General features: G+C 46.8%; 1 protein-coding gene across 11 annotated transcripts in view; it reads left to right on the forward strand.

Moving 5' to 3' along the window:
* Positions 1-10,859: 10,859 nt before the first annotated feature.
* The window catches only part of LOC129495442 (zinc finger protein 532), a 107,535-nt gene continuing 100,103 nt past the window's right edge, over positions 10,860-18,291 (forward strand). For 2 of the 11 annotated variants that reach the window (XM_055302931.1, XM_055302927.1), the window contains exons 1-2: positions 12,522-13,349; positions 13,434-13,543. Coding sequence is in view for 2 of the 11 variants with exons in the window: in XM_055302937.1 (XP_055158912.1) it covers positions 13,336-13,349; positions 13,476-13,543; positions 13,981-13,998 (100 nt within the window). In the remaining 9 variants the exon portion in view is untranslated. Of the gene's footprint in view, positions 10,950-11,429; positions 11,642-12,519; positions 13,350-13,433; positions 13,544-13,980; positions 13,999-14,042; positions 14,123-18,291 lie in introns of those variants that run through there. The other 9 variants (XM_055302935.1, XM_055302936.1, XM_055302932.1 and 6 more) reach the window with 8 other exon arrangements.

The following is an 18,291-nucleotide window of genomic DNA, read 5'->3' on the forward strand; positions in this document are numbered from 1 at the left end:
GTTCAGGGTGCACCTGGCTGGCTCAGACCATAGAGCATGTGACTCTTGATTTCAGGGTCATGAGTTCAAGCCCCACTTTGGGGGTTTAGAGCTTTCTTAAAAAAACTGGGGTGCCTGAGTAGTATAGTCGATTAAGTGCCTGACTCTTGGTTTTGGCTCAGGTCTTTATCTCAGGGTTATGAGCTCATGCAGTGCCAAGTCTGAGATTCTCTCTCCTCCCTCTGCCCCTCTTGCTCGTGCATTCTCTCTCTCTCTCTAAAATAAATAAATCTTAACAAACAAACTCCAAAGATAAAACCTTGAGGAAATTTGTATCTAATGTAGGAATGCAGAAAAATCAGCTAAGAAGAAATCCTTTGAAGGAATGATCTTAAAAAAAAAAAAAAAAAAAAAAAGGAATGATCTTTATGGAAAGGAGAAAAACATCACGGAAGTTAGGGGAAGAGAGAAGTTCCAGAAGGGGCTGGTGGGAGGTGTCCCATGTAGAATTCCCAAAGTAGAGAAAATCTTTCAGACTATCCTTTCATTAAGGGAGACAGACAAAAAGGGGTCAGAGGGTTTACTTTATGCCCCGAGAGAATGTGTCATTTGTTATTCCCCTTGACTTGAGTTGTGTTTAGAAGGTAAGAGTAGGATGTGCTAGTTAAAAGAATCTAGACAGATGGGTAGCACCTGGAGGGGCATATTTATTGCTTCCTCCGCAAAGCTACTGAGCTTTGTGCACGGTATCTAGTGCCTGACGAAGCTTCCCTGGTTGTGGTTTATGCTCTGACTTTTCCATGGCTACAGCTGAGTTGACAACACTGTGTCATGCACTGGGATGGACAAGATGGGAGAAACCATCAGGGAAGAGGCACAGTCCGAGAGAGATAGGCCAGGAACTCTCTGTGAGTGATGCAATCCAGGCAGCTTTTTACAATTTGGTGAGAGGCTGGGGTGGAAACTCAAAAAGAGTGTGATGATGTTATTTATCTGATGCTTGAAAAAGTTGAGCTTGCCCACTCAAGGGAATGTTTTGAACCCACTGGCTTTTTTTTTTTTTTTTTAAGATTGTATTTATTTATTCATGAGAGACACAGAGAGAGAGAGGCAGAGACACAGGCCAAGGGAGAAGTGGGCTCCATGTAGGGAGCCCCATGTGGGACTCGATCCCTATCCCGGGTCTCCAGGATCACAGCCTGAGCTGAAGGCGGTGCTAAACCGCTGAGCCACCCAGGGATTCCCAGCACCCCCCCTCCACTGGCTTTTAAACTCCTGCTCAGTGACACCTATATGTTCACTCATAAATTCAAAACAGGGAGTACTATGGTAATATGTCATTACATTACAAATTATACACAAAAATAGAAGTCAGAGGAGGTTGAAATGATGATGGACTAAACAATGTCATTAAAATTTAGTTTTCTTTATGGGCGCCTGAGTGGCTCAGTTGGTTAAACATCTGTCTTTGGGTCAGGTCATGATCCCAGGGTCCTGGGACAGAGTCCCCTATGGAACAGGGAGTCTGCATCTCCCTCTGCTTCTGCTCCTCACCCCAGTTCGTGTTCTGTCTCTCTCTCTCTTTCTCAAATAAATAAAATCTTTTTAAAAATTTTACTTTTCTTGGGGATCCCTGGGTGGCGCAGCGGTTTGGCGCCTGCCTTTGGCCCAGGGCGCGATCCTGGAGACCCGGGATCGAATCCCACGTCGGGCTCCCGGTGCATGGAGTCTGCTTCTCCCTCTGCTTCTCCCTCTGCCTGTGTCTCTGCCTCTCTCTCTCTCTGACTATCATAAATAAATAAAAATTTAAAAAAAAAAAAAAAAGTTTAAAAATTTTACTTTTCTTTAGTAGCAGTATGAAGTATTTTGCTCTCATTAAAATTCTGAATACCGAACATTCTTCTGTTTTGGAAATCTTGGAATAACACATTTATGATAAAGCGATTTGAAGACCTTGTTCTAAATTCAGTTTATTTCAACTTTACTTGTTTTAAACATTGTCCTCGTGGGAAAAGATGCTTCACAAAGTTATGTACTATAGGAAGAGGTTGATTATTTTCACCTTAATGATCATGCTCATTTTGCTTTTCTTTTTTTAAAAATAGATTTTATTATTATTATTATTATTTTTTTATTTATGATAGTCACACACACAGAGAGAGAGAGGCAGAGACATAGGCAGAGGGAGAAGCAGGCTCCATGCACCGGGAGCCCGATATGGGATTCGATCCCGGGTCTCCAGGATCGCGCCCTGAGCCAAAGGCAGGCGCCAAACCGCTGCGCCACCCAGGGATCCCCTAAAAATAGATTTTAAAGTAATCTATACCTAAGTGGGGTTCAACCTCACAACTCCAAGATCAAGCATTGCATGCTCTTCTGACAGAGCTAGCCAGGCGCCCCATAATGTTAATTTTTCAATCCCACCTACCAGCTAAGCAAAAGATTTAGCTGAAATTTAGTTGATGAATCTGTTTCCCAAAGTTAGCCCATTGCTCCTGCAATGTAAATTGCATTTGCATTTTTATATTTTAAACAAATATAGACTCAAGCACCCTGAAAGTCTTAATGTGCGAACTGTTGCTAATGGTTTAGAAAATTGTCTTTGACATTTTAAGTGTACATATCTGATGGTTGTCAAAGGTAATATTCATACATAATTTTTAGCACCAAACTATGAATGATTTCCAAACATCTGTTTCTAAAATGCTTTCTCCATAGCATGAGTTTTTTTCCTGAAAGCAATCACTTTCTTTTTCATGGCTAAAGTGTTCTCTTTACCATAAAGTGACAGATTAAACATTTTTTGTTCTAACAAATAACTTTCTGCCAGATAGCATATTATAGACAGCATTTACCAAAGAAAAGATCAGCAAACTTGAAACTCCTTTTTTTAAAAGGACAGTGAATAATTCATCTTTAAGTTCTTTGCCATGACATTGCAAAACCACTGTGTGATACAAAATATTCCAGTAGTCATGCCTTCTCTTTCAAAGGGTGATAAAGAGTCCCTTATAAAGAGACAGTTGGAAAGTCCTTCATACCCCCCTTTTAAAAATGAAATTGACTTCACTGATAATATACAATATACTGTAGTACAGGGTCAAGGGCAGGCCACTCCAAGATGGACCATGCTGGCTTGGACATTATTTCGAGTTAAAAGCAATCCAAACCTAGCAGATTCAGAAAAAGCTCTTTGCCTCCCCCTCAACTGCCTGGCTGTACCAGGAAAGGAGGTATTCAGAGAGATTCCTCTTTACCTAAGAAATTTATCTGCATAACAGAACAAGCTTTGTTTTCCAAACATCTCCTCTCACCTTCCTGCCAATGGTCTTTTCTCCCGTTTGTGTCCTCAGACCCTACCAGTCTCTTTAAAAAAATGAGCTCCTTTCAAGTACCTCGTTGCCAAACTGTTTGGAAAAGTACCTCGTTGCCAAACTGTTTGGAACTTCCATGTCTGCATGGATTCCTCTTTTTTTTTTTAATTTATTTTTTTGTAAGTCTTTTTATTTATTTATGATAGTCACAGAGAGAGAGAGAGGCAGAGATACAGGCAGAGGGAGAAGCAGGCTCCATGCACCGGGAGCCCGACGTGGGATTCGACCCCGGGTCTCCAGGATCACGCCCTGGGCCAAAAGCAGACGCCAAACCGCTGCGCCACCCAGGGATCCCTGCATGGATTCCTCTTACATATGTTATTAGATTTGATTTTCTCCTGTTAATCTGTCTCCAACCTTTTTTATTCTTAGTCCAGCTAGAAGGACCTTGATCTATAAACTTCTGGCTTCAATTTCTTGGCTTCAGTAGCTTATCTGTGAATGGTTCGGTGCTGAATTTTGTGGGTTGGAATTTTTGTAATATAATCCCAGAATTTTTAGATTCCTGTAAGGAAGCTGCTTTTTTAGTTGTTACTGTTACACAGTTAAAAAAAAAATTATATACATGGGGCGCCTGGCTGTCGCAGTCAGAAGGGCATGTGACTCTTGATCTCGGGGTTGAGTTCGAGCCCTACGTTGGGTTCGAGCCCCACGTTGGGTGTAGATTACTAAAAACAAACAAAAAAAAACTTAAAAAAATTATATGCACATATTATTCTGGCTAAAGAAGTCATTTACTGTTAAGAATACACCATCCCTGCTAAACTTTTTATTGAGTGGTTTGTAAAAAAATAAGCTTTTTCGGAAATGTCCTCATGGAACAGGATCAAACATATACCCTGAGCAGCGGCATGTTAGAAATAGCTGCACTTTTCTTCAACAGTAGAGCAATCCTCCCACACTGTGTAATTTATTCTAATACGTGTTTCTTCAAATCTACAGCAATATTTTCTAAGCGTCTTCCAACTGTTTGCTGACAAATGAATGTATTTTATTTTGTAGTCATGTTTTCTAGTTATTATTTTCATCTTTGAACATTTGTTTGTATTTTCTACCTTTCCAGGAATAACCAGTAGTTTCCCTAGTGAGTTGTGGCTTTGGGTCTTTTGGCATCAAATAAATGTATCATTAAGTTTAGCAAAAATTGTAAAGTACTTGACCATCTCTTATCTCTAAATGTCATTTAAAAGAAAAAAAACCCAACCCCATTGGTGTTTAATCAATCGTGATGTTCTGAACCCCTGATTTTTACTTTATTATTTATTTATTTATTTATTTATTTATTTATTTATTTATTTATTTATTTATTTATTTATTTATTTATGAGACACAGAGAGAGAGGCAGAGACACAGGTAGAGGGAGAAGCAGGCTCCTTGTGGGGAGCCAGACGCAGGACTCAATCCTGGGACCCCAGGATTACAACCTGAGCCGAGGGCAGATGCTCAACCACTGAGCCACCCAGGCATCCCTGAACTCATAACTTAAGGGTTTTATTTAATTATTTGAGAGAGAGACAGAGAGAGTGAGAGAGAGAGCACACAAGGAGGCAGGGGGCAGAGGGAGACCGAGAAGCAGAATCCCCGCTGAGCAGGGAGCTGAGGCTGGGCTCCATCCAGGACCCCCGGATCAGGACCAGAGGGAAAGGCAGATGCTTAACCGACTGAGCCACCCAGGTGCCCTTGAACCCCTCAGTTTTACATGTCTTTCTGTGTGTGGTGGCAGTGGGGAGACCTCAGTGAGCCAAAGTTATGTGTTCCTGATCTCACAAGTTTCTTGTCTCATTAGAGAGCCAAATACACCTTAAATATGGGGTGAAACAGACAATTTAGGGACACACATCACGGGCACCCAGACTCAGCTTGTGTATGGGGAGGAGAGGTCAGGGAAAACTTCTTCAAATGAGTGACATAAGTTAGGCTTAGGTGTAAAGTCAGCTCCTGGGAGTTAGGTAGACCAAGGGGGTTGGGCAGGGTGGGAGATCTCCCAGAAAAGGGAAAAAGCGAGGTGAAGGCCTGACTGTGGGAGCCATCAGGTTTCATTCAAATCATAAAAAGTTCAAGGAGGCTGCTTCTTGGAATGGAGGAGGGAGGGGCAAGGGAGGTAGACTGGCAACGGGGTTGCATTATTTACTGAGCCTGCACCTTATTTATTCTAAGGATAGGATGGAGAGACGTGAAAAGTTTTGAGGAGAGGGGCGGCAAGGTGAGATCTTTAGAAAATTTCCTGGAGAATGTACTGGAAGATGGCCAGGTTGGAGGCACGAAGATCAGTTAGGGAAAGGGAACCAAAGCTATGGGTGAGGTGTGGGGAGAAGTGACTAGAACTAAAAGATATGGGAGGTTGAATCCACAGCACACCATGATGGAGTAGATGAGAGGGAACGGTGTCATCAGAGAGTGGAGTCAATGAGTGTCATCAGAGAGTGGAGTCAGTGGGGAGCTGGGTCTGGTTTGGTGGGAGTCTGGGGCCGAGTGTCCTGGAAGCAAGCTCTGGAGATACACATGTGAGGGAGTGAGGAAGGCAGGATTAGGCTGAATGAGGAGTTGAGCCACGGTGCCATGAGACCAAGGAGCTCCTAGGGTTTACAGGAACTGGGTCGCTTTTCAGAATCAGCCCAGATTAGGCAAGAGGGCTACTAAGCCCTTGTATCTCTCTCTTTTTTAAAGATTTTATTTATTCATGAGAGACACACAAAGAGAGGCAGAGACACAGGCAGAGGGAGAAGCAGGCTCCCTGCAGGGAGCTCAATGCGGGACTCATCCTGGGACCCAGGATCACGCCCTGGGCCAAAGGCAGGCGCCCAAACCGCTGAGCCACCCAGAGACCCCCCCTAAGCCCTTGTATCGGTATGTCAGCCAGACATGGGTTGCTTGCTATCTGGGACTGGGGGCTGGGGGTGGAAGGGGTTTGGGGGTCGAGGGGGTAAAGGGGGTGCAGTAATCTTAGTGGAGACACTTCCCAGGAGCTGGCACAAGTAAGTCCCAAGGCAGTTTGCAGGGAGAAACTCAGCTGTGAAAGGTCGACAGCCAATATTCTTAGCAGCTAGGGGATGGGGGGGCAGGTGGGGAATACATCCCCAAGAGAGTTGCTGGACACTGGAGGACCCACTACAGTGGCAAAAGTTCTAACATTTACTATGGGACATGTTTACTTTTAGGCGCCTGTGAACTTATTATCCATGCCTTAGTTCACAAGTAACTAGATTTTATTTATTTATTCACAAGAGACACACAGAGAGATAGACGCAGAGACACAGGCAGAGGGAGAAGCAGGATCCCTGCAGGGAGCCTGACATGGGACTCGATCCCGGGACCCCAGGATCACGCCCTGGGCCAAAGGCGGCACTAAACCGCTGAGCCACCAGGGCTGCCCTAACTAGTTAATTCCTTCCTATCTTCCTTTCTTCCTTCCCAATCTCTACACCCCACATGGGGTTCAAACACACCAAGAGTCGCATGCTCTAGCAAGTGAGCCAGCCAGGCACCCCAATAACTCGTTCACTTCCAACTGTGGGATGTACGTGGCATTATGCTAACTGGTGAGGATGGTGGGGATGTTGGGGATGAGGCAGAGGCAAAGATGAAGATTCAAATAGCACAGTGCCCAGGGAGCGTCTGTCTGTACCGGAGAGGACCAGTTCTTCCCTGGTGGAACCGAGTCCTCATTGCCTGCCTGTTCCCTTCTCCTCTTTAAAAGATTAATCCTGATTGCCCTTCTTTTTCTCAGATACCTTTCTCAGATAGCTTCCCTTCCCTTCTCTTAGGATCAGAGTGTAGGAAACAGGCCGAAACACCAGTTCCTTTCAAAGAATCTCAGACACTGAGAATCACAAAGCATAAGGAAATCTTACAAAATTTTCAGCAGGCCTTGCCCTTTGGCCCAACGTTCCTGAAGATGATTCTATGCTGGTGTACCAAACTCCAGGCGCCTGGCTTTTCTTTGATTCTCTAGAGTTCATCAAACAACACTTTCCTTTGTCTCTATCCTTCCCTTTCCTTGGGCAAGGTTGGCTTTCCAGCAGTTAGGCCCTGAAGTAAGAGATAAACCTTAGTGGATCCGTCTAGTGGCCAGGGCTCAGGAAGTCATTCAGCTATCTGGGGCCTCCTACATAAAGCCCAACTTTGAACTGTTAAATTAATTAAACAATGAGGCCAAGGGACTGAAGTGGCTCGAATGACACGGTGGCGCCCGTGTAGGCAAATCAAAATCTAAGCCTGTAAATACCTCAAGGCTACATAGTGGAAAAGCTAAAGACGTCCAATCACAAAACAGTCCATTGGGCTGCAAGCTGTAGCCAATCAAATAATTTCTTTTCTTTGTTTCTGCACCTTCTCTGTCTCCCTCTCCCTGGGCTCCTGTGGGTGGAGCGCTCCTAACCACTTCCGGTTTGGTACTGCCCAATCTGAGTTGATTTTTGCTCCAATAAACTCTTAAAATGCTTAATATGCCCCAGTTTATCTTTTTTGCAGACCGAGACCCCTCTTCCCCCACATTGAGGTCTCTGAGTGAAAGGGCTTTGCGGGCATTTCCAAACTAAGGTTCAAGAGAGGGGATGTGGCTTTGCCACAGAAAATCTATTTATAAAATCACTAACAATGGATAAGGGGAATCCTTTCCCAGACCTCCCCTCAGTCTATTTCGGGTAGGCTAGTAATAATTTAAATCTGATTATGGCTTCCGTCAAGGGTATATTTTTGGAAAATACAGAAAAAAATCCTGATTCTACCAATATTTTGATGTTAAAAAGATGGATTTTCTTTTCTTGGCTGGTCACTCAGCTACAGATCTTTAAATTATAATGCTAGTGTTGAAGAGTGTAATCATTCCTTTAAAAGCAAGCCAGCAAATGTAACCTATTAAACTCTATAACCGCCTAGGCTGACCTTAGTTTTGAGGCAAAAAATGTGTAGCTCAGGTCAGGAGGCTGTCAGTTTAGGAGTGGTTTGCAAGGCCTCTCGATGGTGAGATAAAGAAAAAGCTTTTTCTTCTCGTTTTTTGGTCTCCTTTTCCTCAAGGAACACACCTTTTGTGAGCTTTGTCTAACAAAGGAATTTCCGAATTCATAGTGGAATTTGGAGGTGAAGTATTATGTGTAGACTGATATCTATATGCGCTTGCAAAGCCGGTTTCAAACCACAAAAGGATTAAAAAAAAAAAAAAAAGAAGCCGAGATTTTGCAATATACTGATTGGAAGAAAAGCTAAGACATTGAGAGTTAGCAGTAAAAACAGCAACAAACAAAATCCCGAACGATTTGGAATTCCTTTAGTTTCTGTTTGGCATAAGAATAATATGATTTCTTTGTTCTGTTCTTTCTTATCTCCAGCACTCAAATAAGCGTTTATTTCATTCGTGCAGTCAAGTTACTTCTATTGTTACCCAAAGCAGAATGGTGGCCAAGATAGCCTTACATATGTAGATAATAGAACGAACCTTTGTGTTGGTCTTTTTGATCGTGGGGTGGTGTCATTTTTTTAAAAAACTGACACCAGAGAGTGTCTTTTTCTGCTGTGAAACTCAGTAGTTTTATAGAATGGGCTAGGATGGGTGGTTTGCTTTTAACTATTGGCCTACCTGGCAAGAGGGTTTCTCTGAAATCCTCTTGGTAAAAATAGAATTGAAGACAACGTGCGAGAAATCATTATTTTATTTTATTTTTTATTTTTGGCTGTTTATGGTTTTTAAAAGCAGATGCAGCATTATCTGTTGCCGTTTGCGCAAATGATGAATTGTGCTTTCAAACTAATTTCCTCCAGCGAGTCTGACCCAAACGCTGGGCTTTGTAAAAAGCTCTGCTCCAAAAGTATTTGGCATTACGAAGCCACGAGGCAGTGGTACAACTGAAGACTCTTTATGATAAAAATACGAAGTCCAGACTTCAGTTTTGGCAATACAGTTCTTGTGACCATTCGAACACTGCTGTGCTGTGCTTTTTGACTCTTAGGAGAAGGAATGGGGGAGGGGCAAGGGAGTATGTTAAGTAAACAAAGATCCCAAATCTAGGGAGCCTAGGATTTACTAGGATATGTGCATTATGAAATTTCGTATGTTGGAATATGTACAGTGTATCAAGGTTTCAGATAAGTAGGTCCTTGTGTGCTTTTCAATGCATGGAGTGTTTTTACTTGCATGCCTAATAGAGGCCCACCTTTGGGAGAAGCAAAAAAAAAAAAAAAAAAAGGCCTCCTTTCAAATGAAATCAAGCCCAGGTAAAGTTGAAACTCAACCCACGGAGCTCTGGCACCGTTTTCAGGCTAAAAGAAGATGAGAGTTTCAATTTCATCATCTTGTAACACTGATAAACGTGATGACCCGGCTGACAAAATTTGCAGATTACAAAGGTCTTTCTAAACACGTGTAAATATGTGTGCCAATTTACGTGCAACTCCAAACAATTTGCTGTTTGAAATGAAAGACCCAACCACTCTTCCGCGAGGCAATCATTCGGTTCATTTACATGAAAAGTCTTAAATAGCAAAAATGCTACTTTCAATTTACATCACAGTGTCCCCATAATAGAGAACAATGGCTCCCTCAATGGAAGTTCGTGCAAAGGGAGAGGCATACTGAGATTCCAAAACAAAAACAGAAACAACAACTTTCCAGCATACTTTGCAAATATTAACCAATTAATCTAGTTTAAAACATAATACACAGCCACAGCTTCCCATACAGGGAGTCTTCCGTGCTATTCGGGTAATATTCGTTATCTCTAGAGGCCGTCCATTCACACACAAGTGAGCCTTTTTAAGAGCTTCTGGTGACATTTTTTTTTTTTTTTCAGATCCTTCCATTTTGTCCTAGTTCCAGGGCAAGCACGATCAGCTTGACGTGGGGTTTCTTTCTCCTTTTAAAATACCTTTCAGCTGAGTGCACGTCTGTGAAAGAGGCAGGACCTGGGACACAGGGCCCGGGTAAGGAGCACACCTGATGTGCTGGGAATGCACTGTCTCCTCCTTGGACGTGTGAAACGGTTTTGCACACCTCTGTGCGGGGTGTGCAGATGTATCTTTCTGCTTTCTGTAGGCTATGACCACCTGCTGTATGTACAACATGTGCTTGCTAGATTTGTACACCGTCTCCCTTCTTGAATTTAAAGGCCTGGCTAGTACATCTTATTTACTCAGTATCATTCCATTAGGAGAAAAAAAAAAAAAAAAAAGCAAAAAAACCCCCAAAAAAAACAAAACAAAAAAACCCCCCAACAAAACCCACACAGCCCCACAAGAACTGAACATGCCATGTTCCAATCTGGCCCCAGTGGCTTTTTTCTCTGAAAGCAAAACGTGTGTCTTTTACACCAACCAGGGCTCCCCCCCACCCCACCCCAGGGGGTGTCTTCCATTCTTTTGCGGCTCCAGTTTAAGGCGAAAAGGGCTCCAAAGCGCAAGTACACAGAGGGAGAAGCCCCTGCTTCCATTCCACCTCCAGGGAGGAGTTCAGATTTAATGTGAAATGAAGGTAGCGTGCTCTCTGCTCACTGGCCTGCCACCATTACGGGGACCACAAAACAGCACCTTGGCTTCAAGATCCCGGGCAGAGGCTCGCGGGCTCTCTCGACCACCTTTGGCGAGGCCTTGCATCCTTCCACTCGAGTAAGTTGCGGCTTGGGGCCACGGCAAAGGGCTGGGTGAGAGCCCGAAATGTCGTTTGAAAAAAAAAAAAAAAGAGAGAAAGAAAGAAAGAAAAAGAAAAAAGAAAGAAAGAAGAAAAACAAAGCGAGCCCACAAGCAGCCTCCGCGCCCCCCGCGGCCCCAGCGCTCCGGGGCCTCGCGCTCTCGCCGCCCGGGCCCCGCGCCCTCCCTCCCCCCGCCGGCCTCCCCCCGGCCGCCCCCTCCCCCTCCGCCGCGCTCCCTTTTGTTCGCTGCCGCTCGGGCCGCCGCCGCCGCCGCCGCCGCCGCCGCCGGCCCGCAGCGCCCCGTAGGCCCCGGCGAGGCTGCCCGCCGCCCCGCGGCCTAGAGCGCGCCGCCCGCCCGGCCGGCCGGGGAGGCGCGGGGCCCGGGCGCGCGGCGGGGCGGCGGCGGGGCGGCGGGGCGGCGGCGGCGGCGGGGCGGCCCGGGGCCGCGGCTCCGCACACGCACACGCAGCCCCCGGCGGCGGGGATGCCGCGGACACGCCCGTAGCATGGGAGCCGCCGCCGCCGCCGCCGCCGCCGCCGCCGCGACGACGACAGCAGCAGCCGCAGCCGCAGCAGCAGCCGCCGGCGGCGCCGCGCTCTCCGGAGGTCGTCCGCGCCGCGGCCCAGGCGCCCGGGCTTGACCGCCGCCGGGCCGACCCCGGGCAGGGGGTGGGTGCGCGCCCGCGGGCCGGGGGGCGCGGGGGCGGCGGGCGAGCGCGGGCGCGGGCGCGGGGGCGGCGGGGGCGGCGGCGCCGGGGCCTCGAGCGCGGCCCCGCGGGCCCCTCGGCCTGGCCGCCCGGGCCTGGCGCGCCCTGGCCGTGGGCGCCCCGGCCTCGCGCCCCGCCGGCCTCCGCGGGGGCCCCGAGGTCGAGCGGGCTCGCTAGGCCCCGCAGCTGCCCCGAGGGGGCCACGTGGGCGCCCGCTCTGCCCCCAGGGCTCCTTGCAGCCCTGCGAGGCCCTCTGCCTCCTGCCCCTGGACTCGCGCGGGTGCATGGGCTGGGGCGGGGGGGGCCCTCCTCGTGTCGCCCCCACCTCCAGGCACCCGCCCTCACTACCCCGAGGTGAAGGCATTTGGACTCCCCCCTCCTCTTCCACCTCCCCCCCCACCCCCAGGTGCTTGAAAGAAGAGAAGGTTGGAGGAGGAGGAGGAGGAGACTTGGGGGGGCTGCTGCTGCCGCCGGTGGTGGTGGTGGTGGTGGTGGTGGTGGTGGTGACAGGGCTGGGAGAGAGAGAGGGACGGGAGGAGGGGGCTGGGTGGGGTGGGGGTGACAGGCAGAGAGGAGCCTGGTCAACAAGCCAGCACCACTCTGCGAGGAGGCCGAGGCCGCTCCCGCAGCCGACGCATCCAGTGTGAGGAGACACACATAAGCTTGCTTTCTTGGGGGCTCTTTGTCAGCCACCAACACAGAGAACACACACTGACACACACGTACACAAAGATGGGAGCCAGGTTGTGGGAGGTAAGTGGGGGAAGGAGAAGGAGGGGGAAACAGTGTCTGCGGTGGGCTTTTGGGGTGGAGGGGCCGGGGGGATGGGCCCTCAGGGGCTCTGGGGTGCTGGTGAGGTGAGCCTTTCCAGGGCTGTGTGCTTGTGCGCAGGGGGAGGGTGTGTGTGCGTGGGGGGGGGACACACGATGAGATGACCTGCCCCTCCTCACGAAGACCTAAAAGGGAAAAAGCAACCCCCAGCGAGATCCCCTCCGTGCTGATGATTTTCAGGGACTTGTTGGCAACTCAGCGAGGGTTGCCATAGCTTTTTTATGTAGGGTGACCAGAACCGGCTGAAACTGGTTTGAGGCAGATCAGCTCCTGAACACAATGCAGTCACTGAGCTACTACAGTGGGATAGCAGCTTCCTCCCTTCATGGCAGCCAAAAGCAGAGGAGCTTGCAGGAAGGTACCATCCCAACACAGTATGTGAATGCACACTTAGACACCACACAGCACTGGTACGTGACTAATGGAGCCCTTAAAAGATTCTGTGTAGAGAAGATGGAAAAAAATGTGCAGGTTTGCAAGGTCTGAGATTACTTGGGCTTTTCCTGCCTTTTTCTTTTGCTTAAGGGATGGACAAGGAGCTGAGATTTATGACCCTTATTAAAGAAAAAATGTGCCTTGCTAGGGTGGGGACACTTGGTTTATGCAGTCTCTCTCTCTGTCTCTCTCTCTCTCTCTTTCTCTGTGTTTTTAACAAAACAAAACCAAAATGAACTGATGGGTTTGTGATGGTAGTTTGTTTGTTGCTGGAGAATGCTACTTTGCATGCTTTTTTTTTTTATTTTTTTTTCTCTTGCAGGGGATGTTCTGTTTTGTGCTTTTCCTTTTAGAAGCTACTAAAGGGTGTTGGGGATACTTCTGACTATTATGAAGGCCAAAAGGTAACAATATTGTTCTAGGAAATGAGCATAAATGCGTTCCAGTGATGCTGTAAGGCATACATGCTGTCTTTTTTTTCCTTGTAGGCCTGTTGACTGGGGCTGCTTTTAACCCTTTCATATTTGCAGAGAATGCAACCGTGTGACAGTAACTGAACATTGGGCCAAAGTCTTTCCAAAAGGTCAAGGTTCACAAGGTGAGAGATGATATTTTGAGCATGAATTTAAGTGTTTATTTGAAGATCCATGCAGAGACAGGCAGACAGTAGTGGCTTGGTACCCTGGAGATGATTTTTGGGTTCAGAGTGGAGAAGAAAATACTCTTAATGTTATCCACATTTAATGGGATTAGAGTGACTTTATGATGGTGTTGCTATCAAGACAAAAATCAGAATGACTCCATTAACTCGCATGTGGCTGGTCCTTTAGAAGAGGCAGGCCTGGAAAGAGGCAAGTTTAGAGAATAGTAGGCACCAGGGCCTTGTGGAGAATGCACTTGTTTTGCATAAGACTGAGGCAGCACACATGTAGCATTATCCCGATGATGACAAAAAAAAAAAAAAAAAGAAAAAAAAAAAGGAAGGACTTGGCCAAATCGAGGCAGCCTAGCCTCCTTTTTTTTTTTTTTTTTTAGGATTTGAGGCGTCTGAAGGTAGATCTGCCTTTTGTTCATTCATCACCTTCCTTTTTACCTTGCGCTCTGTGTTAACCTGAAAGGTTTTTCACTCCGAGTCAAGTGGTGGAATGGCTTTTATTGATTTTGGGGGCTGTTGACGGTGAGTTTGCCATTGGATTATTTGTGGCATACATTTTAATGTGGAATGCTAATGCAGTACCAGGAGGAAACCGGCTAGTCTGGCTTCATCTGTGAAAAGATGCCTGTTAACTCAGAGCTTTGTAGCAGGAGATGGTGGAAAATGTCTGATGCCTTGAGAGCTTGCAGTTAGATTCGAGCTGGCGTTTTCTGTGTACCCCCAAAGCCAGAGGTTTTCGAGGAGCAGAGAGAAGAAAGCAGTAATGAGTCTAACAAAGTGAAGAACAAAGGCTGTGAGCGCTTACAAGGGGGAACACTGAACATTTTGCCTTGGGGTTCCTCGTGAAAAGAGCTGCAACTTCCCCAAACAGGAAGCCAGCAGCTCCAGAATCCTATCCAGTAGGATCTCAACAACAGAGAGAACTAGTTCTGTTGTCCTGGTTTGGTAGAAGGACAGTCAAGAGGAGCCCATAGAGGACAGGATTGAAAATACATTTGTCCCCTACTTTGAAGAGGGTATGTTGTTCCTCTTCTGATGTGCGCAGAGTAGAGCCTTTTCAGAGATGCCGAGGATCTTAGAATATGTTAAGTTGTGTGCTGGCAGTTGGTGGGCAGAGTGTCTGCAGTGAAGGGTGTCAAGTATGCAAGGGTTTTTATTGTTACGGATTTTTTTTTTCTTCATGGGATTGCAGAGCATCCAGTGTGTGATAAAACTGGCAAAAGGGAAACGAGTGCATGGTTAGCTCAGAATACTTTGTGTAGTATTTAATAAAGATAAATGTAATCTCGGCCCGATATACCAGTAAATAGCTCACACGATGGAACAAAATTCTTTACAAATCACTGTGCTAAAATTGGTTTTCAATTCTACATCATTTTCGACTGCCAGAGGTTCTGTGCCTGAGTGTGGTAGAAATCTGCTTGCATAGCAGATCGCAATCCACGTTGCATGATATGCTGCTCCTGCTTTTCTGGTGCCAACTAAAACTCAGATGGCTAATATGATAAACCTTAATTAGCTTAATACAATAAGCTGTTTTATAATTTAGTCCTTCACTCCTGTCTTTAGAAAGTCAGTGATTTTTAACTCTGACAGCTAACCCCTTGCAATGAATGTTTCTTGGTAGCATGTTTCAAGAGCCCTCTTTGTAAGGCATTGCATGTCACAGAATGTTCTGGTTTGCTCTCTCTGTGGTTTTTAGCTTTGTTACCCCCCCCCCCCCCGCCCCCCTCAAGGCTCCTGGAAAATCGCATTTGTTTTGCATTTCGGCCAGTCTTTCCAGCTGCAAGTGCTGTTTAAGCTTGGAGAGCTGGTTCTCCAGGGCTGCAATCAAGGAGCTCATCTGTGGACCGAGGTTTGTCTCAGGTGGCGATCTCCTGCTGAGGTATAACAATGTAGCAGGCCCAGGTCTCTGGGCGGGGGAGACAAACCGACAGTTTTCTGGGCTTGGGAATGGGAAGTGAGTGTGGAGAATGAGCAACAGCATTCTGCTTCCTGGAAGAGCCAGGAGAGAAACTGGGTGGCACCCACACTAGGGGCCGGGCCTGTGCCCTTGCTGTCACCGTCGCCATGCAGACTCGCCACACCTGGAGCCAGCCAGAGAGCGCCTGCGGCTGTCTCCAGGAATGACAGATCCGCCATCCCCTCTGCAGGAGGAATGTGTGGGTTTGGCTGAGGAGGATACTCTGGAAAGAGTGTCATTGGGTGTTGAACCTTTGTTTTCATCCCTTGCTTACTTAGAACTATTTTTTCCCGTGTTGAAAAACCTTAGAGCCTGGACTTTTAGGACTCTTGGGCCTCCTGCCTGGTCCTGGAGGGGAGGCTTGTTTCCCCCCCCACCCCCCCCACCTCTTTTCTCCTAAAGAGATTCCCTGCCCCACCCACCTTGACCTCTGTAAAGAAGGTTTTAGGAGGGAGGCAGCCAACCTGTTGATGGTATTTCCTGCCTGTACCTTTGAAGAGGATGAGGTAGAGAATTGTCGTTCCCCTGCCCCTTCAGCTCTTCCTTTGAAATGTTTTCTTGGGTCTGTCTTCTGTTGGGTTTGAGTAACCTTCCTCCTGTCCTTGTTGAGCTCCATCTAGCTGTCCACGGCTGGAGAAGAGGTCGCCCTGATGTGGGACTGCAGGACAGTGGCCAGTGCGAGGGAAACCGAAAGTATATGGAAAAGATTTGGGGTGGCTCCCTCCTCAGTCCCCCAACATCCCTTCCTAATCAGTACAGTAACCACATCCACGGTAAACATTAAGGAAACCTACACCTGTGTGTTCATTCTCTTCGAGGGATGATCTTTAACCAAGTCGTGGTTAAATAATTAACTTTTTAAACTTTAAAACGGACATACGGTAAAATTTCCTCTGTGGTATATAGTTTTATGGGTTTGGACACAAGCGTAATGCCGTGTGTATCCACCACCACGGTCCGCGGGGGAATGGTTCCATCACCCCCACGACTTCCTGCCGTACATCGGTCGTCAGATACTTCCCACCCCAACCCCTGGCAACCACCGATCTGTTCTGGCCCCATATTTGGTCTTCTCCAGAATGCCATACAACCAGCTTCTTTCACTTAGCAGAGTATTTGAGACTCATCCATGATGTCGTGTCTATTTGTACGTGCTGCTTTTCCATTGTCAAGTTGTAGACCGCTATATGGACGTACCACAGTTTGTTTATCCGCTCCCCAGGATCTGTGGGTTGTTTCCAGGTTTGGGTTGCGTTAGAATAAAGCTGCTGTAAACATTTGCATATAGACTTTTGTCTGAACGGAAGTTTTTATGTCTCTTCCCTAAATATTTCGAGGTAGGGACATGGCTGGGTCCAATGGTAAGTATGCAAGAATTAGAAGTCTGAATGAAGACACATTGAGCTCTTCGCAGCTCATGAGAGAGCTCTGGCCTTGTCAGCTGCAGTGAAGACTTCCCCAGTACGAGATTGCAGGGAGCCTTATCTGAAGACACACGAGAGATGATTATGATAATAGACCACTCACTAACGGGATGACATGCTTTATAACCCAGAACTAATCGGAATTAGCCAAAAGTGGAAACAAAAAACTGCCAGTGGTAAAATATCCTTTATTTCCTACAGCAATTATTTTTAATCTCTTCAGAAACATTTGGCAGTTTAATTTTTACATTTGTCTTCAGGTTCAATACCACGCCAAACAATAACAGAATCACAGTTTTGGAAAGTGGTACCGAAGATCTTTGTTGAAATCTGAATTGCATAAACAACGTATTATTGATTCTAATTTGTCTGAGTTATTGACTGCCAAAATACGGGGTCGCTTTATTATTTGAAGTTACTGTTCAGGTTATATCCTTTTAAGGAAGTGGAAATATTTAAGCAAAATCTAGGCAGTGAATTGGGGAGATTTGGGAAGCGTGATTTTTTTTTTCTTTTTTTAACTTCCTTTTTTTTTTTTTTAAAGATTTTATTTATTCATGAGAGAGAGAGAGAGGCTTCATGCAAGGAGCCTGATGTGGGTCTCAATCCCAGGTCTCTAAGATCATGCCCTGGGCTGAAGGCAGCGCTAAACCTCTGAGCCATCCGGGCTACCCTCTTTTTTTTTTTTTTTTTTAATTTCCAACATTTTTTAGAGGATAAAATAGCATTCAGGAATGGTAAGAACAAACAGACCCAAGGTTATGGTGCTGTGGACAGAGGAGAGCCCTAGAAGTGGGACTGATCTTAATTTGGGGATTATTTTATCCCTTTTAGACGAACTGAATGTTTACTGTGCGCCAGACATTGTGCTAGGCGCCAGGAGTATGAGGGGTAAAAGAACCCAGAGAGAAAACTCTAGCAGGAAGTAGCCTAGGTATGCTATGATAGGAATGTGAATGGGCCACCTAATGTCCAGTGTCAAGAGGGAGGAGCCCCTGAAGAGGTGGCTTCTGTGCTGAACTGGGAAAGACAAGAGTAGGTATATCAGGCAAAGACTAGGGAAGGAGTACAAGAGTCGGATGGAGCAGTTTATGGAAAGGCACTGAGCAAGCCTGGTGGTGTGAGCGGGGGCGGGAGGGTGGGGTGGAAAGTGGTTGAGTAGGAGATGACATTTGGAGGCAGGCAGGGGCCAGACTTCTGAAGGTCGTTCTGACGGTGCATTCCGAGTGGGAACTTCCTCATGTGGGCGGTATTAGCAGAAAGCTGGTCTCCAGGCAGTGTCCGAGGCTGGAATGGAGACTCTC

The sequence above is a fragment of the Nyctereutes procyonoides genome, unplaced genomic scaffold (genome assembly GCF_905146905.1).
Source record: "Nyctereutes procyonoides isolate TBG_1078 unplaced genomic scaffold, NYPRO_anot_genome, whole genome shotgun sequence".
NCBI classification, from domain to species: domain Eukaryota; kingdom Metazoa; phylum Chordata; class Mammalia; order Carnivora; family Canidae; genus Nyctereutes; species Nyctereutes procyonoides.